The following is a 25,507-nucleotide window of genomic DNA, read 5'->3' on the forward strand; positions in this document are numbered from 1 at the left end:
TGCATCTTGGTGAAAATATGAAGCAGAATAAATGCTTTTCTTGAAATGAAAAAAATTATTTTTTAAGGAAAGCAGTTTTGGTTTGCTTGAACTTTTAATGATTAACTTTGTTGAACAAGCTGCATGATATCACCATATGCTTAGGTACACACGAAAGAACTTTTTCAGCTTCTAGACAGAATGGGTAATGACAAGGGACCAGTCAATATTCTCAGCTCAAACGAGAGAACCCTGAAGAGATCAAAAATGATTCTAATCGTGTAAGAAGTTTGAAAGAGCAAGAGAATGAAAGCTGTGCTTCCTAATAGGAAAAACTTCCTTAGGGTGAGATATGAAATCAGTAAATTTTTTAGTGATCACTGCCAAAAGGAGAGAGCGCAGAAATTGGGAAATTAAAAGAAGAAATACCTATGTTTCCCTCTGGAGGGAAGCGATAACAGAAAGGGTACAGGTTACTAAAAAAACAGACAGGGAAAAACAATAAAGGGAAAGAGGAGGGTGTGACTTAAAAACAAACGTGAGGACTTGAAAGGAAAAAGAAGACAAGTCTCTAGCTTATTTAAAGGTTTTCAGAGATGGTAACTATAGTTGCTTTCTATAGCAATAAGGATAAATCTGGAATATACAAAGATGGTCTCTTACGAATTATGCTACACTGTGTGTGTGTGTTTTGTGTGTTTCTATGTCTGTGATGAATATGCTGTGTGTGTATGAGTATAACTTTTAACCATGAAGGAGTCTTATATTTTTTCTAAAAGTCAGTTTTAGGAATGAATATCAGAGCAGTAATACAACATGGGCACAGACAAGGATGCGTAGCATACTAGGTCACACACTCATAAAGATATAACATGTATAACACGTTTCACAGATTTACTCATGATCTTAAAATGCTTATCAGTTTGTTTACCCACTCCATTTCTATAGTCTCCATATTAAATGAATGTGTTATTATGCAGAGGCAGACAGATGAAATAACTACTGGGGGCAGATGGTGATTCAAATATGCCTAGAAATTCTTAGTTTGCTAATATAAGTTTCAGGTTTGTTAATAATGCGATGATCCAGATATAGTTCTAAAATAGTTAGAGCATTTATGAAAATATGTGTGACAAATATATTTGTTATGCCACTGAAAGGCAAATATTTTAATGCATTACAGTAAGGACAGTTGATTCTCACAAAATTTTACACAAGCAAAAGATTGTGTAATAATCCCAAGTGATTATGAATTACAACAGGTTTTGTATTGATGCAAAGTAATGATGTTCTTTCATTTTAGGAAAATGAGTCACCTCAAGGAATAACTGCCGGGCTACAATTAATGGAAACAACTGGCTACCCAATATTTTTAATTTGTAAATATGTTTAATTCATATGGAATCATTTATCTTCATATGTCAAGTTAACATTTTCTCTATACATTATAAAAAACTGTGTCCTTGTTTCACTCTTAAATATAAGAATGTATGATCTCTCAAACATCTTTTTAATCTAAGATGTTGAAATGTTAAACAGATTCTCACTTCTGGGCGAGAATGTCTCAAGGAATATTCCCTTACAGAATACAGAATTACACACAACATATAAGGGAATGAGAGGGAAATGAAATATGGAGGAAAAATATGACAATGATGAATATAATGCCAGCAAGTAATTCAACCTTGCTGTAAATCTTTTTTTTTCATCCATCTACAAGGGGGGAAGGGATTACTCTAAATGCTCCCGAAAGCTAAAGGAAGATACAGGGGAGATAATTGTTTTGTAAGCATAGCACAGATATTGACTAAAAGGATTACCTTTGTGGCTCAGTGACAAAAACCCATCTCCACTGAAGGCTGACTTTATAGAAGACCTCTAAATAAAATCACTGCTAATACTTCTACCCTCAGCCGAAGTAATGGGCCTTATATGAGAGAGGACTAATTTATGGCAATAAGGCCAAATTTTGCAAGTGCACCAAACAGTATTTTAGTCTCCTCAGAAAACATTAGCATGATTGAATCTCGAAACAAATAAACATCAATTCGTCATCTATTCATTTGAGTATACAGACACTACATATTCATTTAGCTACGTGGTCTTTATGTATAATACATATTATTTATAAAATACATATAATTTCATTCCTTTAATGTAGCATTTCTCCAATACTCTAATGTTTAAGTAAGTAGAGCACACCGTTTTAATAACTTTGGGCATAAATATATAAAATTTATAAATTTCTGAGAATAAGATTTCCAAAAGAAATAAATCTGGCTTTAAAGTCCAGCTTTCTAATTTGGACCATATGCTTATTTCTTTCATGGATTCTTTAGCTGGTCCCTGTTTAACAAGGAGATACTAAAGCTGGGAGTGGAATGACGAGAAACACAGAGGGTAGATTGGGGACAAGGATAGTTTAGTAAAGTACTGTACAAGTATGATGTCATGAGCTCTGAGTCCTAGAGTGCACTGGAAAGCTAGTATAGTATTGGCTTTCAAATATTGGGAGTCTAAATCATGAGGCTTCCTGGAGCTTGATGGCCACACAGTCTTGCTAAACCAGTGAGCTATGGGTTCAGGTACAGACTCTGTAAGGATGAATATTCCCTACAATACCCTTTGGGCCTGCATACACTTGTGCACATGCACACACACACACACACACACACACACAAGCACATAAGCACATTTCACCATACACCTGGATGTGGTAGCTCAAGCTTACATTCCCAGTATGAAAAATGAGGAATTAAGTTGATAAGAAGTCAAAGCAGCTTGCTCTACAGTGTAAAATCACACCTAAAGAATGGAAAAAGAGGAAGGCGGGGAGGGAGAGAGGGAAGGAAGAGATGGAAGAAGGGGGAGGGAGGGAGGGAAAGGATGGAGAGAGGAAGGAGAAGGGAGAGATGTAGGAATGGAAGAAAGAAGGAAGAGAGGCAGGGAGGGAGAGAAAAAAAAGAAAATAAACCAGAACCTAAAGTGAAAATGATAAGAAGATTTGATTTTTGAAATACAAAATAAGTAAGCATGCACGTTTGTGAAAGCTTATTTAATTCCAATCTGCGTTGAGTTACTGGAGAGGGGTAATTAAGAGATTTTTGATACGGCTAGAATAAACAGGGTTCTTGCAGCAGAGAAGGAACCTGCCTTTCATAGAAGCAAGGCTTTTGCAGATATCATACAAAGAAACCGTTACCAGGAACTTAGCAATAGGACCGGAAGCATTGGTACTTTGCATATTAAGAACTTTAAAAAAGAAAGAGGTCAGAGTATTCAATGTATGAACTCATTTCACTCTAAAAATATAGATAAAACATTTGTGTCCATTATTTCCTGGTTTATTAAATAAAGGTTTAATAATTAGATTTCTGGAAGCGTGTGTTTAGATTGTCCTAGGGTATATAATGTGTAGAGTAGTTAGAGCCATGGACAACAAGATGGATCCCAAGCAGCTGTGTGAGTCCATCACGACATCACATGAGGTGTAGCCTGTGACTATCCATCTGGTGTTAAGAGATAAACTGAAAGACCAGAAGTACCACGTTGTGGTGAACTCTGCTAGTGAGTAACATAAATCTGCTTCACTGCATGATCGTTTCACAGTTAAAAGTACAAACCACATACATTTGACATAAAATTTATGCCCTCTAATTCAGGAGCCCTGATACCTATTCTTCACCTTGATTGTATATTGGTAACTTTATAAACTAGATTACATCATTTATTGTTAAGCCTGCTTATTTTCTTGAATGAATAATTCAATTTCAGGGAATATTCAAGAAAGTAAGAGATTATAACACATATACTAGTGTTCTTCAGCCAGGTTCTTACTGAAATTAAACGATTTCACAGTGTTTTAGTCTATGAGATATCGAAATCATTTAATCCCAACCAAGAAGGGTAATAGTACACTCCTGAAGTCGATGCAGCTGACTGCTTGTTTGTCTGTTTGTTTTTAAACAATTCTGTTGGAGCATGAACCAATCTCTCTTTCATGCTGCTATGGATGCTTTGATTATCTGGTGCCCAGCTACAGGAAGCAAATGGCCCAGGATACTAAGACTAGATACTATGTGATCTTTGGTGTAAAACTGCCAGGTTACTTCCGTTTTGAACTATCTGTTACCTGTCTTTCCAGTAAAGCAACAAGTTCAAAACAATAACTGTAACTTACTAGCTAACTTCACTGTTTGTCAGAATGGAATACTTGTTACTCCTAGAGTAAATTAAACATCAGCAATGAATACAATGTAGCATGTATCATAGTAACCTGAAATAATGGATAAAATGTTAATTTCCTATTCAGTGTTACACACTGATATATGAGAAACAAGATGCTAATATCCAGAATTAGAAAAATTTCAGACCTTAAATAGCAAGTAAACAAAACAGATAATTAATAAGTGGACTAATTAATTTTTCAACAGTAAGGATACAAGTGGTCAAAACTTACTTTAAAAAGCAATCAACTTAAGTAGTCATTTGGAAAATACAAATTAAAAATTTTCTGATATCCCACCTTATTCCAGATGAAAGGCATCAAAAAATCTGACAAATAATGTTGAGAATGTAGGGTAAGAGGAACCCTTAATCACTGATGAGGTTGAAATTCATACAGTCATTATGAAAATAAGTTTGGGATGCCTCAAAAAGTTTTAAAAAATAGAACTACTATATCCCCCGGCCGTTTCACTCCTGGAAAGATGCTCGGAGCACTCCATACCCTGCCACAGAGATATCTGCTCCCCTGTGTTCATTTATTGTTGTTCTGTTCACTAGAGCAAGGAAATAAGTAAACCTCGTAATCCTTCAATAGATAAAAAGATAATGAAAATCTATACATATAAAATGGAATACTATTAAGCTCTAAGGAAAAATAAAATCTCAAAATTTCGGGGAAATGTATGGACTTAGAGTGTATAAACTTAAGGGTGGCCATCTTGTCTCAGAAAGAAAAAAAGGGAACACCATGTTCTCCCTCATATGTGTATCATAGCCCATTATAAATACATATGTATTTATATGCAAACAAATATGTGTGGGGGCACAGCATAGCATGTAGAGAGAACAATAAAGTATAATGCTGGATGATGAGGGGAGAACACAGATGAAGGATACATGAATCATGAAAGAGGACACAAAGCCTACTATTCTCCTAGTGTGCACTCTCTCGTGGACTTTCCATTGTTTCTGCCAGATACATTCATGAAAACGTGGTTTATAGTGAAAGTATAAAATACAAAAGCAAGCTTCATGGATTCCGGATTCGGAATGGCTATTCTATGCATATAAAAGCTCACTGAGATGTATAAAGTTTGTGTCTGGGAAGGCGCTTATATGGGCAGCTGTGTTAATATAGTTATGTGATGTCTCTGATTTGCAAGTTCTTTATAATAAGGTGGGTTTTATTTTATCAAACTAAATATAGAAAAAGAATGAGATATATATGGGGTGTCAATGCAAGTTATCCATAAGCAATGACTTTGGGAAATTGTGAAGTCCCATCATGGCATCTCACCACATTATAAAATCCACCCAGACTGACTCTAATGGCTTCCTTAAAATGTCAATGTGTTCCTAAACAATAGTTTATGATCTATAAATCTATTCTATTATTTTCCTTAAGTTGTAGAAGATGCCAAATATAATTACAAAATACATATTCAAAACATGTAAACCACTAATTTTCCACTTGTAAAAGCCTGATTCAAAAAGCAATTTACTTTATGGTTTACTTAAGCTCTGTAACTACATTAAAATATGATAGTATATACACAACAGCTCGTTAACAAGATTATCAAAACATTAAAATCATAATGTGCCACTTCAATTATAGATCCTTAAAATTAGAGCTAATCCTCACAGTACCAATTTTTATCTCCTAAACAATTTTAGCTATTAGCTACTCATTCAAATCCTGGATCTCAGATGATCAGCTTTCCAGAGGAAACTCAGCTCGGCAATCTTCTCTGCTAGCAAACAGAAGCAGCCCCTGTTCCTCCTAGGCCAGCAGTTCTAACCTGTACGTTGTGACCCTCTAAGAGGAGTTCGCAAATCAGACATTCTGCATGTCAAATATTTATATTACAAGGCATAACAATAACATTACACTTATGAAGTAGCAATGAAAACAATTTTATGGTTGGGTGTCAGCACAACATGAAGAACTGTTTGAAGGGTCACAGCATTAGGAATATTGAGAGCTGCAGATCTAGACTGTAAGAAACAGTCTTTGATAAGAAGAGGGAATTGGAATCCTTTCCTTGGCCTTTGCTTGCTGGTTTCTACTGATGTTCTTGGCAGTAGAGTCATTTCAATAAGTTATCCTAATGGTGTGTGATCACTCCAAATACAATAAATTGGTCATCAAATGGTGTTCACAATACTAATATTTTTTCTAAAAATGCTGCTTTTATTGAAGGAATACATAGAACACAGTAGTCACACCAAGTTGAACATATCAGTTTTGTTGTCATTAATTATAATAATGGATTTTATAAACATTTAATTTAACCTGCACTTGAATTCCTTTGTGCTAGCTTTTCAAAAAACTTATAATTGGTAATTATACAATCAATATTCCTCACATGGGACTCCTAATTAAATTTTAAAATAGTAAAAAAATGCTATATGGAATACATTTATTCAGGGGCTAGAGAAATGATTTGATGGTCAAGAGTATTTGGGGTTCCTCTGCAGGATCTGGGTTTGGTTCTCAGTACCCATATGGCAGCTCACAACCATGTGTGACACCAGTTATGAGGAATTTAATGCCCTCTTCTGGCATTCATGAGCCCTGCAAGTACACATGAACACATGTTCCTGCAGGCAAAGCATGCATTCACATAAAATAAAAATAGATTTATATATATATATACATATATATATATATGTATATATATAATTTATAAAGTATATACAATTGATAAAAAATTTATAAACAATCCAGAAGCCTTGTTGCAGAGCATATTCATGATTTTAATATATATTAGTAAGTACTGAAATATATATATTAGTAAGTACCTCTTCCTATTTCCTTTGAATGGTAAAAATTAAACAGGCTGTTTGCAATTGCTTTCAGTCTCTCCCCCAAAGCTGAGTCAATAAAAAAAGTCTTAGTATTTATGCATGTGACAAGCAGGTGATAGAAAACAGGTGTTGCATGCAATGATCTTTACACTGTACAATTAACATGAAATTAATTACCTATATTGCATCATTTCACACAATTAACTATATGCATTTGCTGACTGTATAGCAGTGATACTTATAATAACATATACATCATCTATAAATATAGCAATGATATACTTTTGCCTTCCAAAATGTCTAAAAGTAGCCAGCTTGAGTTTTTATTTATGAATTAGATGACAGAAAACAAATCAAAGAAATGACTGTCACCCTGACAATACCTATTTATAACAGAAATGATCACAATAAAGTTCTCCTTTTTGAGGGGATACTTGTACTCTGATGTCCTGGGGGAGGGGCTTTAGTGAGATCCTGTAGATGCAGCCAATGGAAGAAAAGTTTGAAAACAAGTCATTAATATAGTATCAAATTTCAAGGCAAACAGAAGAACAGCAGCATTTTACCTACAGGCATAATTACAAACATTTTATATTCTTCAAATGTGTGCAGATACCTGAATATTTCTGATTACAGGAGTGATGTGTATTTATTCCTGCAATGTTAAAAACAAATATGCTACAATTCCAAACCATTTAAAATCAGACAGCATCATATAATATATTCAGAATTTTAGAAAATAAAACTTTCTTACCTTCCATATTATTTGAAAAACCTACAAACTTATACATTAATTTAAATTTATTATTAGTATATTTTATTAAAATTAATTGAATTATAATTTCAGTATAAATATTTTGTTAAACCTTTCTCATTCATTTTGTATTCTTTGTGAAACCTACATTAAATTATCTCAGTGAATTATAATTTCAGTATAAATATTTTGTTAAACCTTTCTCATTCATTTTGTATTCTTTGTGAAACCTACATTAAATTATCTCAGTTCTAGTCATTTACTACATTTTGCAATTTTCTACTCTCAGATATTAAAAAATTCCTTTTAAAATTATAAAATAATTTTATGAAACCTGATTGTATGCTTGCAATCCTAATGCACATTTGGAAACAATAAAGGAAATTCCAAATCTGTACATGCTCTCATCTGAGAGTTTTCATTGACTTAGAGGAGAGATTTTATATACATACATTGTATATATACTGAGGCACAATGCAGAATTGCATATGCATATGTACCCACAGGCACATGTATGTTTATCTCCAAAACATAAAAAGTAGAACAGTTATAATGTTCTTATTGAGATGGAGAAAATTCTCACCAAGGTAATTCTTCGCTCAAATTATGCTGGAGAAAGGGTTAAAGAAATTCTACTTTAGCAAGGGATGCAATAAAAAGATAAAGCAATGCTCAAGTCCAACTACACAGTAGAATGACTTCATCATTAGATACCTACTGGTCTCACCATCACTGGATATTAACAACAGAGTGAAATTAAAGATATACTTAGATCCCTACATTGACACATAATAGGCTTGGACATCTGAATAACCTATGCTTGTTTTGAAATATACTGTGGATTTCAATCTTCCTATATAAAATTTAGGTTCCTATTTATATTCCTGAATCAAGCACATTACAGCAATTTTAACCTTTTGATTCAAAAAACATGTACACTATGTACACTGATTATATCTCCTAGAAATCATTCTCTAAGGTGGCATGGTTAGAATATATTTTTGGACTCTGCATCTATGCTGAGTTTTTGTTGCACCTTCAAATACTATTACACACACCAGGAAAAAAGCCAGCAAACAGAAATTGTACAACTCAACATCTCCATCTAGTGACAAGAATCTCAACACGTGATGAAGACAAGCAAAGAGGAGAAGACTCAGTTCCTGAGGTGCTGGCAGCTCCATTCTACGATAAAGACCCAGAAGCAACAGCCCTCACCCAACAGCCAGTTCCTCTTAACACAATACTAGCTTGAATCTGGACACTTTGGCTCTCCAATAGTGGTCTGGTAGAGCTAGGTCCTTCAATCCAACCAATTTGCATTTCTACACAGTCATTAAGTTCCTTATGATGACTTCCAAAACATTTTACCATTTTGTCTTTCTCAATGAAAAATAATACATTCTATTTCACATTCTTTTTGCAGAATTAACTTCTACGCTTCCCAGGTTATTCAGTTCGACTGTCTATCATTTCTATGGGCCAACCACCTATATTCATTGCTCACTTCTGCCTCTGGGACTCTGAGTAGACACATGTATGAAAGAACCTCTCTTCCCCCCTTATCCTCAGCCTTCATTACACGGTCCAAGACAGGCACCAAATATTAAAGTGCAGAAATCAAATCACCTTGAAGTGGGGACAGAGTAGAATCAGCTGAGCTAAGCAGAAAATAGTCTGAAAGGGAGGCAAGAAGTTACCGCTAAATTCATTATCATACAGTGGACCAGAGACTTGACCTGGAAAAGGTGGCTTTTTTCCTTGTGCTTAATACATATCTTTAATAGAATCATTTTCACAAACTTTGTAGAAGGTCTCCACAAAAAAAGGGAGCATGGGGATGGGTGACATATTAGTACATAAGTCATCCTTTTTGCTATTTTATGTATGAAGACTACAGTGAAATTTCCCAATTCGTTCCACAAACATATATGACAGAAGTAAATTATTTTAAAGTTACTTCATGCTATTAAAAGAAATATAAACACAAACATTGTAACATTTGGTTAAAAGTTATTTCTTTCTCTTATTGTTATGCCTCACATCAAGTCTCTGAAATGTTCAACCTTACTCTACAGAAAGGCAAGATCAAACTGATATTATGGTTGATGTTACAATTGAATCCTATTCAGTTGGATCAATATATCTATTATTTTAAAAAATCTTCATATTTTCCATAATTTCTATGGCTTATGCACAATGCATTTATAGATGGTAAATTAATATGAAAGGGCATGTTTATTTTTAAGGCTCTTAGTGTTTATTGACACTTCATTCCTCAATGTATTAGTAATTTCCATTCCTCATGGGCTCTGAGAATGTGAGAATGGCTATCGTAGCACTCAGAATTGCTCTTCCCACTGAACTGAATAGCCATTTGCAAAGAATTTTACAAACTTTTAAAGCGTATATCTTTTGTCTGCCAGATCAAAACATTGTTTGAATATTTTGGAGCACCTCAATCACAGTTTTCTAGTGATGGACCAAGTTCGTTTTCTGATCTGTTGTACATGTGGCAATACAGTTAACTGAAGTCTTTAAATAATGCTAATATTTTCCAATGTATGAGTTTTAATGTAATCAAAGCTTTATGAGAATATTAACCTTCATCAGGCGATGCAAGGAGACAGAGACAGAGACCCACACTGGAGCACCGGACAGAAATCTCAAGGTCCAAATCAGGAGCAGATGGAGGGAGAGCACGAGCAAGGAATTCAGGACCGCGAGGGGTGCACCCACACACTGAGACAATGGGGATGTTCTATCGGGAACTCACCAAGGCTAGCTGGCCTGGGTCTGAAAAAGCATGGGATAAATCCGGACTAGCTGAACATAGCGGACAATGAGGAATACTGAGAACTCAAGAACAATCGCAGTGGGTTTTTGATCCTACTGCACGTACTGGCTTTGTGGGAGCCTAGGCAGTTTGGATGCTCACCTTACTAGACCTGGATAGAGGTGGGCGGTCCTTGGGCTTCCCACAGGTCAGGGAACCCTGATTGCTCTTTAGCAGATGAGGGAGGGGGACTTGATCAGGGGAGGAAGAGGGAAATGGGAGGCGGTTGCGGGGAGGAGGTAGAAATCCTTAATAAATAAATAAATTAAAAAAATTTAAAAAAGAAGATACAAAAAAAAGCTTTATGATTATTTCCAATGACATTTAGTTTATCTTTACTCATCAAGCCTCAAAAGTGTGGTCATTTTACAGTAAATTGGAATCTGGCCCTTTAATTTTTATTTTATTTAACTCTTTAAGAAGTTTGCTTTGGCCATTTGAGATAAGAATACAAAGTAATTTCCCCTTTCAAACAGCAAAAGTTGATATCACTTATTAATAGGTTCAGCATGTTCTGAATAATTTGGGTACTTTATCTGAATAACTTCACTAGATCTTTGTAGGGATTTTTGTAAATGATAGCTGTTGACTGGCTATATTAGAATTCAAAAGCTTTTATTTGTATTATAAACTCATAAATGGTTTTTAAACATAAAGCAAAGAAAACCAGCCCAAAAATCACAATCCCAGAGAACCTAGACAACAATGAGTACTCTAAGAGAGACATACATGGATTTAATCTACATGGGTAGTAGAAAAAGACAAGATCTCCTGAGTAAATTGGGAGCATGGGGACCTTGGGAGAGGGTTGAAGGGGAGGAAGTAGGCAGAGAGGAGAAGAGAGAAAAATGTACAGCTCAATAAAAATCAATAAAACACTAAAACATCAAAACATATCCTAAAATTCTTAAAAAGATTCCTTGAAATAATTTAAATAATTTTCACAGAACACCAGATACTTTCTCAAGTTGACCTGTAACACATGCTACCAAAAATCTTTTCAGTGAGCCTCCTGATGTCAGTCCCTTGGCTAGCATAAGGGGCTCCCATAAGCTGTTTCTACATGTCCCCCAATACCCTAAACCTGCTCTGAGGTTCTCTAAATCAGTGAAACTCTGAATGCATCATTTGTACTTATAAATTCATGACATAGAAGAGACCTAATATTGATCAAAAAGAAGTCCATCTGCATGCAAATTTCTGATAAAAAACAATTTATTCACATGAGCACAAAAGCTTGCCTTCCATCAGTGCACACCTTCGTATTCCAGCATCCCATTCTTCACTCTCTCTGTATAGAACAACACTCTCCTTTAGCATCAGACAACATCTTCACCTGTCTAAGCCAGGCGTTCATCCAGCCACCCTTCATATGAAGAACTGATCACAGATGAGAGAGAAATGCATTTTTCTCCTTGAAAGTTCTTGAAACACATTGAGATCTCTTCTGTCTAGGTGTTTTTTTTTTTCTTGCAAAAGACTAAGTTATTGCCGGGCGGTGGTGGCGCACGCCTTTAATCCCAGCACTCGGGAGGCAGAGGCAGGCGGATCTCTGTGAGTTCGAGACCAGCCTGGTCTACAGAGCTAGTTCCAGGACAGGCTCCAAAACCACAGAGAAACCCTGTCTCGAAAAACCAAAAAAAAAAAAAAAAAAAAAAAAAGACTAAGTTATTGATGTATTAAAAAACAGAAGGTGCCCATGAGCAATATACTACATCGTTTAATGCAACTGGCTGCTAAACTACTTCATTGCATCTGGAGAGTCCAGACATTCATTCATATGTGCACTGTGTATGAAGACACATAAAATATTCAGTAGACACGTGCATTTCACCACCATGTGATGAAATTCGGAATTAAATTATCTGGGCTGTTGCCCTACTCATTGCATGGGTGGTCAGAGGTCACTCCAACTCGGTAATTAATGCTGCTTCCCCGCCCCCATCCACTCATTCCTACTTCTTCTCCAAAAGCAATCTTTCTCAGTACGTTCTAGATATTATTTACTTTAAAAGAAATTGGCAAAATTTTGTAATCTTTTTTATCTACTGTTCTCCTACAATTCAGCTTCTTTTTTCGTGAGGATAGATCCCCTGCACAGCTCACAAGTCTTTCGGCTCATTGTCTTTCCCTCGTTCACATCCGCATTCGTTCATATAGCCCTTTCCGTTCTCTCTGTGTTTTTAGTCTTTAGTTCTTTTATTCAAAAGCATGGGAGCTGGCATCCTCTTTGTCTTCCTGTTTGCCTATGTATTTATTTCAAGATGAATAGAAATTAAATTATAAAAAAATGGTTTCTAAATAGATATTAGTATGCACATTTCACATATTCAATAGTATCATATCATATAAGCTCCACATAAACGACATGTTCAATTTATAACAGTGTGGTAGTTTTCAATCAAGAATAAAAAAAAAAACATGTTTCAAAACAGGAGTTCATTCATAATTTCTGCCCTAGACTTTCCTACAGTATATTTTATCCCTCATTTTTAATTTATAATTATTTTCAGTAACTTCAACTTTGCTAGACTGCCACTGTATTTTATACAGACACAAATTCTCTACTGCGTACCCAGTTTTATTTTTCCATCTTTTTTATTAGCAAAGACATTAACAATAAAATAGGTTCCCTTGCTCTGGCTGGTAATTTCTCCTGCACACTAGTAATATATTATTCCCCTTTTTGTGACATCATAATCATCTATACAGAAGTACCATGTATCTTTGTGTAGAAGCTACTGTTTCCATTAAATTTAATTACCTCCCCCTGTGGTTTTAAATAGAAGTGGCTTCAAAATGAGGGCAGCTTCTATTAAATTTAATTACTTTCTCCTGCTGCTTGCATGGTAAAAGGGAGGCTGCTAAATGAGAGTGGCTTCTAAACTAAAGTATATGGTAGCTGTGTGACAGCAATAACAAAATTGTGTTTAAACCACCAGCAAGTCTGTTAGATTTCCTGGTTCTCAAATTTTAACTTTCTATACCTGAAAACCATTTAACATAAATAAGCATTAAGATAACTTTTTAAGTCTTCCTGAGGAAAACAAAGGAAAGTACACCATTTCTTTGCACAAATGCAAATTGGGCCACTGTGAGTTTCACACTGGGAACTTTTAGGGCTAGTGCTGTTTGTGACTTTCCTGTTCTAAGGACGATAAACTTATTGCTCAGAAATTTTTCATATCTGTTTCAATTTTTCCTTGAATCTAACCAAATAAATTTAAAGGATGCTTCACTAAAAGTTGTTTAAAAAAAGATAGCAAGGCTGGTTGAGTTTTGAGAAAATCAAAATAGTAATGTTAAGTGAAAAAAAATCAGGCTACTTATTGGTCTTTGCATCCAAAGAAAATGGTTCTGTGCTTTGAAATATTGAGAAAATGTAATTCATTTTAAAAATAATTTTTAATCTTGTAAAATATAACAAAAGATGAAATTTTAAGTAAATCTTTTCAAATTCTATATTAATTAGGAAATGGTACTCAGCTTAGCTACCTTCACACAGTGTTTATTTTCTACTCAGAGACAGAATTTAGAGGAACAATATTTTCATTCAATTGCACAATTTAGTATAAATATAAAACAAGACACCCCGTAAGCATTTTAAGTAACAAATTAAACATTTACATTTTTTACTGTGCACTGAGGCTTAACATTTATGCAGCTTCAAAACCAAAGTAGAGCCTCAAGGGAAGTCTCTCCACTGACAAATTAATACCTTAGAGAACGGAGCTGAATGGTGGCAATGAACTCATTTGTTCCCCCAATAATGAAGAATGACTTTTTCTTTACCACATCTGTGACTGTTGCTATGGTGACCCAGACTTACCTCATTGCTTCTCGGAGAGCTCCTCGCTCACCAAGAGTCGTGTGCTTGATGTCATCAAAATTATTCTCCAGCTTCTCACAGCTCTGCAACACATTAAAACACGGAATTCATCTTCAACACCCCCAGAAAAATTACATCTATGCAGTTATATAAATGTAGTCGATTGTATTGATCAGAGACTCGTGAAAAATAGGCACAATGCTTTAATTGGGTAGGATTCATTAAAATCGACAATGAAATTCAACAGCCACGAACTCACGAGTCTTCTGATGCAGCTGCGGGAGAAATCTTTTCATCATATTATTTTTTTCAAAATAGGTGTTAAAAAAATGAGTGTCACACAAAACTAACTAAACTGCCTTGAAATCAGGATAGCAATTAGTTTCCTAAAATAATCTTCAATTAATTAAAGCCCATGTAAATTCAAAAGAGAAAAATCAGTAAATAAGTTCAAAATAACATAGGTAAGTGTATATGATGATGATCCATTTCAAAGTAGATAGTGCGTACTGAAAATAAATCAGCCTGGTTGCTGTGATATCAAGTATTTGAGGGATACTAAATCAAGAACACACACCACAGGTTATTAAAACTTAGTAACTGTTTCTACTAAGTAGTGAATACACAGTAATAGTGCACTGGCTTTTCTAAAAGTAAATATAAGTTTTTGTTGCAATCATTAATTTAGTGGTATATTTTACACAATCAATTGTATATAACATACTGAGTTTTTAGAATGTAAACATATCTGTTAGACTAAATGGGTAATTATTTTAATCTTTTCACACATTGGTGTTGCATTTAAGGCAACAAAAAGAAGTTTGGTGATTCTTTTTGTTGTTGTTTTGTTTGTTTTTGGCCTTTATTTTCAATTTTAGAAACTGAATAGTTAAATAATAAAATTTAATTATTAATGTATCATTTCTATTTCCAAGTTATAAATAAACATGCTGGATTTCAGAAGACTGAAACTTAGATTATTGATTTCCACTGTACAAGAGTTAATTAATTTCCAACCCACTGGTATCCAATTCATCATGCTCACCGTTAGTTCTTTGGTTTAACTAGATAAAATTAAGGAAAAGATCATTTTCGTGAATAATCAAATTACTTTAAAATGGAAATCTTGAAATTTTCTAAAATAACTTAAATTCTGAATTCTTTGAACTCATCGAAAATCATTTGTTGGGCACATGCATTGGAAATCATTTTATGATCTTGACCGGTGTTTTTTCACATGTTTTTCTCACAAATAAAAAAATTAGGTTTAATGATGCTGAGTATATTATTTTTTCTAATATATAGTTGGTATTTTTTATGGTCCATTTACTTGAAATGTTCTTCAAAGTCAGTAAAGCTTCCTTTAGTATTAGTCAGGAAGATTTGCTATTGTGTACCTCATCTTTTAGTGAAACATGCCTGTGAAATGATATTTATATGCTTCAATACTGAAAATCACATCATAGAGATAATCAATGAAGTTCTATTTCCCTTAAATACCATCTGTCATTTGGAGTCATTTTCCCATAATTAAGTTTCAGTGCCTACACAATCCGTTTCTCAATTGTACTCTGATCAATTTATCAACTTTCTATACTTGTGCTAGTACCACACATCTTAATTATATATTTACACTATAATAAATAAATTATTCCTACAAATTAAGATAGGACAATCACTAAATAAGAAGAGACAAAAGAATTACATAATCTTTCAGGAAGAAAAGTCAAATAGTCTAACAAATTCAAGTCTTACGTGATTATTCAACAGTAAAATGAAAATTGAAGCCATAACTAAACATGACTATGTAGTTAGATATGTGTGAAATGTAAAATTGGAATATACAAGGTTGTTGTTTAAGTTTAAAAAGCACCTCACTAATCATAGACCTGGAAACTGTTACAGTCACTTTGGAAAATGATGTCTGTAGCTTCAACAGTTACCCATTTGCTTCCCTGGCCTTGCTGGTTTACACCCGGGAATAAAGCATAATGTAATCATCCAAAGTCCTGTGGGAAAATACTAATGCAAACATTGTTGCATATTCCCAAAAGCAAAAATGTTTCATATTAAGATAAAGTACATGGAGGTAATACTTTCATACCCTAGGAAGCTACGGAGCACCGAGAATGAATGACTACAACTATATCAAGTAGCATAGAAGCACCCCAATGCCACAGATCCGAATGCACTCAAGGATGTCCTCTTATACTTTGCTTTACAAGTCCCAGGTAGCAATCCATCAACAAAAAAAAGTCAGGGCAGGAGATCAAGGCAGGAACATCAGGAAGGAACTGAAGTAGAGGCCATGTTGAAAGCTGCATATAAGCTTACCTCCCAGGCTCTATTTGCCTCATTTCTCATACAGCTCAAACACAGTTGCTTAGGTATGGTACCACCCACAGTAGGAAGGCCTTCTATATCAATTACCCATTAAGATGCACTATAGACATGCCCACAGGCCAAGCCAATGAGGGCCATTTCTCACATAAGGTGATTCCCTCTTCCGGGAGTGTCAAGTTGAAAATGCAATCTAATCTATGACTTACCCCATTTGTATCAAGTTCAATAATTTGTCAGGCTGTAATGAATAATCTAAAAATTGATACTTTCATTTGGAGGCACATTAAAAAGAATGAAATGTTTATGAATACATTGAAAAAATAACTAAAATCTATGAAGAATCACATTTAAAAAAAAAGAATGGGAAAAATCCTCGTGCCAAGAACTGGAAGACTTCCCTTTGCTAAGGTGGTACTATTCTGTGGATTGAGCCAATAACCCCATCTATTAATTCCACTTGATTTTTTTTTCAGAATTTGGGAAACACTTCCCAAAGTTCACCAGATGCCAGCAGTTAGATATCAAAAACATGCATGGAAAACAGAATGCAGTTAGCAAAAATTAAACTTCCAATTCCAAAACTTATTACCATGAATACAGATTGTGTAATTGTGGCAAAAGCTTACAAACATACATATTAAAGAACAGAACTGAGAGTGCAAATTGACAGTAACACTTATAGTCCATTCAATATTGAAAAGTGAACCAAGTCAGGATGGATTTTGCAGAAGGAACACATGAGCATGAAGTAAGACTCGTAACTCATACTCAATTCAAAACCAATTCAAAATTATTACAGACCTGGACAAGAGCTAACATTCAAAGGGATATATGTTTCTGATTTTGAATTAATCTATGAAAATGAAAGTTTTCTTAAATCCAAAGGGGGGAAAAAAACAAAAGAAATGGTATTGATAAGAGTCATCTCTAGAATATATAAAAAACTCAACTCAATAAAACAACTTGTGCTTTCCCTGTATTTTTAAATGAGCAAACACTTCTCAATAGATAGCTTTCCATAGAAAATACAAAATGGGCACTGAAAATGCAAAAGCATCCACATAATTATTCTTCAGAGGAATCATGGATCACTAAACTCAGGGAGAAGGGTAATAATATCATTGAGCTACATTTTCACTCTGTCGCATGCTGGCCATGTGAATGTGGAGATTATGAAACATTCACAAACATTTGGTGCTGTCGTAGAATGCTAGCAGATGAACCAGACAAGTCTATGTGAAAGAAAACATGTTGTCATATTCAATGTACAGTAGATTCTTATATCAGGACTATCAATAACCGACACCAAGCAGAAACAACCGCAAAGTCAGTAAAATGACAAATGGATGATCAGTGTGGTATCCCATACCACAGACTAGTGTTGTCTGGAAAGAGTGAAATCACACACATTGTCCACTGTGGACGAGCCAGGGAACATTATGCTAAGTGGGAAAAGAAGTTGTATATAAATGATAGCAATTTATAATTCCATTTATAAAATACCTAGTCTGGGCAAATCAATAGAAAGCAGATTAGCGGTTGCCAAGGGCTGTAGAAAGCACGAGGTTGGGTGCTGCTAATGGGAATTTGATTTCTTGGAAATGAGAAGAAATGTCCTGGAATTTGTGGTAATTAGGATGCCACTTGTGAATGGACTACAAATTATGAAATTACACTTTCAGGAGGTGAACTATATGGTATGGGTGACTTATCTTAGTAAAACTGTTATTTTTAAAATAGGCAAGCTAATCTACAGCATTGAAGCCCCAAGGAGGGCTAATAGGGTCTTCTATGCACTGATCAATTAACTCCTGAAAGATTCACTTAAGTTTCTATAGGAAATTATAAAAACAAAAAGCTTTCAAGGGAGCTTGAAAGAAAGATTTGCTTATCTTGACTTAAGCATGATATAATATATACACATACCAAAACATCACGTTACTTCATTAATACACACAATGTTGTGTGGCTTAGGATATTACCTAAAAATAAACTTGAATTTAAATGACATAACTGCAAATGAATAAAGTCATAAGAGTTTTAATTCTGACTAAGAACCATAATCTGAATGGACTTAAAATTCAAGAATTTAAATGATTCAAAATATTTGACAGAGAATATTTGCTGCAGTTTAGCAGGACTGTACTTTGGTTTTGTTTTTTATTGTTTGGGTGGTTGCTTAGGGGTTTTTGAGACAGGTCCCAAACTTGAGATTCTTCTACCTCAGTCTACCAAATATTGAAAGTATAGATAAATATTACAGTATGTAGTTGTTGTTTGGAAGTATTATTATTTATTGCTACTGTTGGCTAATGGTCCATTGCTGCAACTGAGTCTGAGTCTTAATAAATGATTGACTCTGTAGTAAATTAACTGTACATATTTTACCTGTAGATTGAATGTTCTGTAGTTTTTTGTTCTTTTCTTGTTCTTTTGTTTTGAATTTTGTGTTGGTTTGTTTGGGGACAGTTTCCAACAATCCAGGTGGGTGTCAAAATTGCTACACAATAAAGGATGACTGTGTGAAGTTCTGATCCGCCTCCATCTCCCTCCTAAGGTCCAGGATTAGAGAAGTGCTCTCCCTCACCCAGGAGTGGTGAATATTCAAAGACAACATTTTTGGGCTGGATATAATTTCAAAAATGAACAATTAAATAATTTCATATATATACACATATATGAAATGAATATATGTATATACATTTCAATTAATTATATATTTATACTATAGCATAAAATGACATTTCTAAAAGCTGTACAAAAAGTAATCAGTTTTGAGAAGACTCAGATTCTACAGAGTTTCAAGCATCATTCTCATGGGACTGAGAACTCAGTGGTGGAGACTAAATTTCCAATATTAAACAAATAGTTAGATAAAGAACTTTAAATATGAGAAATTAAACATACTTATCACAAATGTTACTTAGATGGGTTTTTTTTAACAAGCCATTTATTCTATGAAAACATGTAACGGTTTTTAGGGAGATATTTTAATATTAAATATTATGATTATGGAAAAAAAGTGTCTTCGGCAGGGTTACTACTGCAGGAACTCAAGAAGGTCAGAAACCTGGAGGTAAGAGCTCATGCAGAGGCCATGGATGGGTTGCTGGTGACAAGCTTGCTCCCCATTGCTTGCTCAGCCTGATTTCTTATAGAACACAGGACAACCACCCCGGGGATGGCTCCACCCACGATGGGCTTGGCTACTCCACCAATCACTAATTTAAAACATGTTCTATACCAGAATATTATAGAGGCATTACCTCAAACGAAGTTCCCTCCTTTCAGATAAATCTAGTATGTGTGTCAAGTTGACATAAAACTAGTCAGCAACCATCTAAGCTTTCTCCATTGCCCACATCACTGTTGTTTACCATGGCTGTATCTAGCATGGTTACAAAATATTGCTGCCCTTTCCTTAGGATGAAAACAAGAGAGCTAGAGAGATTGTGTAGAGTGTATCACTGATTACGCTTCCAGAGAACTCAGAAAAATATGAAGGAAGCTCTATAAATGATTATGTTGATAACTAGAATTCTCCTTAAATGTTCATAGTATTTCACTGCATTTAGGTTTGATTATTTATTTGGCTAATTTCTATTTTTTTTTTGCTTTTGTTCTAATATCTCTATAAAATCAGGGAAGGAATTGATGTGCGTAAATGAATTAAAGGATTGAAAAGTCTTAAGAAAGAAATAAAGAAGGGTCACTGTGATTATTCATTCAAGCAAATTTGCTATTTAACTCAAATTACTACTTTCATCTAAAATCCTTTCAAAGTGTGTAACCACTATCATCAGAGGTGGCATCAAGATTGAAAATTCAGGGTGTCTAATTCTAAATCTATATTTTTGTTGCCTAATTCAAAAATTAATGGAAAACACTGTGAGTGTCCTCTTTGGTCATGTTATTTTTAACATTCTTTTCTTTGGAACTAGATTACTACAGCTAACTCTTTAGGTGAATCACTGCTAAGTCTGAGGTCTTACTTTATTTTCAAACTTTAAATGACTGACTCTTGCAATGAAATCTCCTCTTATTAAATAAATACCTTCTCAGAGACAGCTTCTCAACCAGACATGGAAACAAATACTTCTATTTAATTGGCATGAATTTTTTTTCAAAAATTTTTATGCACATATATCTCCCGGTGACATCTATTTGTCTGTAATTTAACAAAAATCAATCTGTGTGTCTCACGGTGCTTTTGTTCAGTTGATTATTTTTTTGGTAAGCAAGCCTTGGAGACATTGCATTTCCCAATGGGAATTAGCAAAATTACACAGCGCCATACCTGAAGCTCTTTATTTTAAAACAATCATCTTCCATTTACCTATTGTCTTTAAAATCGGCAGTGCTGCAGGAAACATGTGGTTTAATTTTTAATAGCTTTGGCAAGGCATGGTAATTGCAGTACTGTAATTAAGAGAGGATTTTGAAGATCGTAGTTTAGCCATTTAATGTTATTCCCTACACCTGAGAAATAATGCCAGAAACAAAACACCACAAAGAAGAGCAAAGACTGGAAGCTGTCTGTCATTACATTATACACACTGGCTTGGACTCCAGAAACAGTAGGACCACATCCAGCCTGTGTCACCTAGTAACCATGTTTGAAGTGTCTTGGGGAATGCTGTACAATAATATGAAATAAGCAAGAATTAATGCTTAATTTTCATTACTTCTCAGAATTTATGTTCTTTTTGAAATGCAAGCCACTAAGATCACTATTTGAAATCAGCTTATGTTAATATCCACAGACAACTTAAAAAACATCAACAACAACAGAATCATTGAGGAAACTTTGCTGTTTGGGATATATAGGTTTAAAATTACACAGATGGTTGGGACTCTACATGTTGCTACTGATAAAAATAATAGAATGTGTATTTGTCTCAATTTTTAACACAATGTCATGGATTGAGACCATGACAAAAAAAAGTGTGTAATCCTAGCCTTCAGAAGATGGAGACAGGAGAATCCCTGAAGCTTAAGTGGCTACTCAGCTTATCTGAAACCAAGAGCTCCAGGTTCAAAGAGAGACCCTGGCTAAAGAAAAGCCACAGAGGGATAGAGGAAGAAATTGACACAAAACTCCAGCAACTATATACATTCACATATAGGCTCTGCTGCATACACATGCAAACATGAACACGTACATATAACACACACACACACACACACACACACACACACAAATAAACAAACTTTTATTCCCTTCTTCTCTCCTCTCTTCCTCCCCTGCTTTCTCCCTGATGTTACCACTTCCTTTATAATCCTCCATACCTTCATCCTCTTTGTCATCTCAGTAAACTTTAAATTTTATCTTGTGTCCACCATAGTAGAGTTTACAGCTAGCTTGTAAAAGAAGACACAAAATAATGGAATTGTAATTATTTTCAGATTCATCCTGAATACACAGTTTTCCTGACTATTTATTTTTCCCACTGAGACAGGACATGAAAATATTTCTTGGATACAAAGATTTAAAAAAAAGACAGAGAAACAAAAGATCTGGAAGTAATCTCCCTTAAATACTCTATAGCTCAAGAAACCATTAGGTGATCCTTCTGTTAGCTGAAAGAGAACATTCGAGAGTCTCTGAAGGCAATTCAGCATTTAAATGAAGACAGTCTTCAATTTTCAGTATGGACTTTATCTGGAGGGGGCTCAGCACTGCATTTTCTATCATGAGACAAAACGGGAGCCTGACTTAGTATTAGGTTGACTCACAGAAAAAGGAAAGAATGTTCCATGTTTTATACTTCTAAGCACGGTTGAGGTTTATTACGCTCAACAAAACACAGAGAAAATAAGTAAGACTATAGGTATTTCGATAATGTACCTTAGCCAAAATATTTCCATATCCAGAAATAAAAAACAAATACAAGATTATTAGGTTTCATGAATATAAAAGAGAATCAAAGTCCACAGGGCTTGAATTCTATTTCTAACAGTATTAGGCTCTCACCATATGTAACACACAGCTCAAGCAACCAACACCTTCATCTGCTTATCGTCTGCATAAATTTAAGCATCAAAATTCCAATTGGTCAGAGGCACATAGGTTCCCTGTCCCACTCTCCATGATTATCATCTCCCTGTCATCAAGGATTAATTACTACATAAAAATTGAGCCAATAGCCTCCTCCCAAACTCCTTCCTCGGCTCTGCTCACATGGGTATAGAGCAAAGAAAAATTAAAAGCTTATTTGTAAATGGCAAATACCTTTAAAGAAGCTGTCTGTTATGTTAATGCAGGGTAATTTCAGAAAGCAATGTCAATCAAGCACAAGACAGATTGTAGGCAGCTGACTATGCAGAGTAAAAAAGTTCCTGGAACCTCTGGAAAATACCAAAATGCAGATTCTGGAAGAACAAATAATAGTTTGCTAGGAATGTCAAGCAGGGCACTTCTGTCTGTGTGTGTTATATAAGTGTGGAGAAACAAGGAATTCAACATACACATGTTTAGGCCAAATTAATATCCACAAATATTTTGCACGCAACAGTCTTTATTTGGGTCTGTGACACCACCGTGACAAATATAATGAGCAATTAAATTCCCAAGTGTTCAGATTTTGGCAGCAATTAAAGGAGAAACAGGAAACTAAGCATCAAAACCCTGTTTCTGTGGCTTCTTGCCAAACGAATCCCCACGGGTTGAAAGAAGGTCTAGAGTTTCAAGTGTGGTAGATTTTATCATGTTTTATAATTCATCTGTGTTAAGGACTAAATAAAATATAATAAAACTAGTACGTGGGATACCAATATTGACACTAGAGAAAATAATAGCCACAATGTTCTAGCACTAGAAATTTAAATAGGATCACTAAATAAGGTACCCTTGTCTTATCTGTGCCAAAAAATAAAATCAAGTCAAACATGTCTACTTGTCTACTCATTCACTCACATTCTGGATGGAGTTAGGGTGAAGTAAAGCAAGGACAGCTAGGTGCTCATATTAAAAACAACAACAACAAACTGCTATTTTTATTAAGACTTAATTTTCATGGGTCTGTATGTTTTATTGGATAGTCAAAATATCAAAAAAGACAGAGCTAAAATTTATATACTGACTAATCTAAATTTAATAAATTAAGAAAGTAATTTTAATAAATGAAAGGCCAAAGGCAGTTAATGGAATAGCGAGAAGAACTCACTCAAGTCCCAGATGACTAAGAAACTAAAAGCAAAAGGTTCAATAGCCTTCAGCTGAGAAAAAAAAAATCTATTGTCAGCAAATGTACCAGGGAGAGAGAATAAACATAAACATGAAACATTTTGACTTGTTCCCATATTAGAGAGAAAAGAGACAACAGGTAAATTAGTCGTGTGCCTTTGCATTGATTAACAGTTTTTCACATCAAGATCAAAGATGGAAATAAGCTAAGCCAAGCCTGGCTCTAGTCGAAAGATCAACACTGTTGCCTACTGGAGACAATCCTAGACTAATTACTGAAATTAGCTTCCTAGTTCCCTTCATTATTATTCGACACGCAATATAGGGTGAGTCTGGATGGATGCTTACTATTATAATCCCCAAATAGAGGAGCTAAGGCAGGAGGATCATGAGTTCCAGGCCAGCTACATAGCAAGTTCCACAAGTATGTCTTACATAACAAGTTCTAGGTCAAACTGGGCTATAGAGTGAGACTCCAAGCCATATAGACCGAGAAAGAAACTAAGGCGAAAGTGGGGGAAGAAAGGAGAGAAAGGAGGAAAAGCTGAGGGGAAGGGGTAAAGAAAGAATAAGGAGAAGAGAAAATAACAAGAGAAATAGAGTAGAAAAAAAATGAGAGAAAGGGGGAGAAAGAAAACAGCAGAAGGGCACCTTGACTCTTAGGCCAGAAATGATCCGCAGGATTCACCAATCAATCATGTGTTAGTTCAGCGTTTTTACTGAAGCAGTCACCGAAGTAAACCAATTCAGTTTGATAAGATAAATGGTGCAAAATAGGAACCTCCACAGCCAGTGCAAGAAGAAGAATCAGTTGCCAAGAATAGGAATAATCCTCAAAGTTCCAGCTACCGCAGGAATCTGGAGGCCCGCAACACACTATGTACTAAAGGGACCTTAAGGAAATCATCACAAATTATGCAAACAATCCTGTAGAGGCAATGTCAGGTTTTTCAATGTAAAATATGAAGACAACTTAAGTGAAATGACCCCTTCAAGTTTTCCCATTGCAATAGTAAGGTATTTTAAGGTAATGACTATAACGGATTGACTTATTGAGGGAAGTCCATGAAAAAAAAATACAAATAGATACAATTGCAGTGGAATCAGAAGTTCCAAGGACGATGTTCCTAACTAGAACGAGTTTGCTATGTGAGAGTGCTCGTCCTAAAGAATGTTCCATTCTAACTGTTCCACTCAACTCAAGGCCTTGAAGGTAGCCTCTTTGAAACTCTTCACCACACTCTACGAAATAATTATTCAATTTGGATTTCTTAAAATTCCACACAAGCATCCTGATAGTAAGATACGATTTCCAGCTCTCATCAAGAGACTCATATTTCAATAGATAATTGCTTTTCCCTTCACTGTGTCTTAACTAGCTAGTCTAATACCTTTCAGGGGACATTAAGATGTAATCATATTTAGCTAATGTCATTTCACTAATGGTGGCCAGCTTACAAGCAGGCCCTCTCTCGGAGAATCTTGTGAGTCACAGTGAAATGCAATAACATCGTAGAATAGGAAAGATCTGAGCTTCACAGATGG

At 34.9% G+C, this 25,507-nt stretch overlaps 1 protein-coding gene across 1 annotated transcript in view; it reads right to left on the bottom strand.

The window, feature by feature from the left end:
• The window catches only part of Dpyd (dihydropyrimidine dehydrogenase), a 745,624-nt gene that overhangs the window by 629,266 nt on the left and 90,851 nt on the right, over positions 1-25,507 (bottom strand). The window contains exon 3 of the mRNA XM_075981504.1: positions 14,434-14,516. Coding sequence (XP_075837619.1) covers positions 14,434-14,516 — 83 coding nt within the window. The remainder of the gene's footprint in view (positions 1-14,433; positions 14,517-25,507) is intronic.

Source organism: Microtus pennsylvanicus, chromosome 7 (assembly GCF_037038515.1).
Source record: "Microtus pennsylvanicus isolate mMicPen1 chromosome 7, mMicPen1.hap1, whole genome shotgun sequence".
NCBI classification, from domain to species: Eukaryota; Metazoa; Chordata; class Mammalia; order Rodentia; family Cricetidae; genus Microtus; species Microtus pennsylvanicus.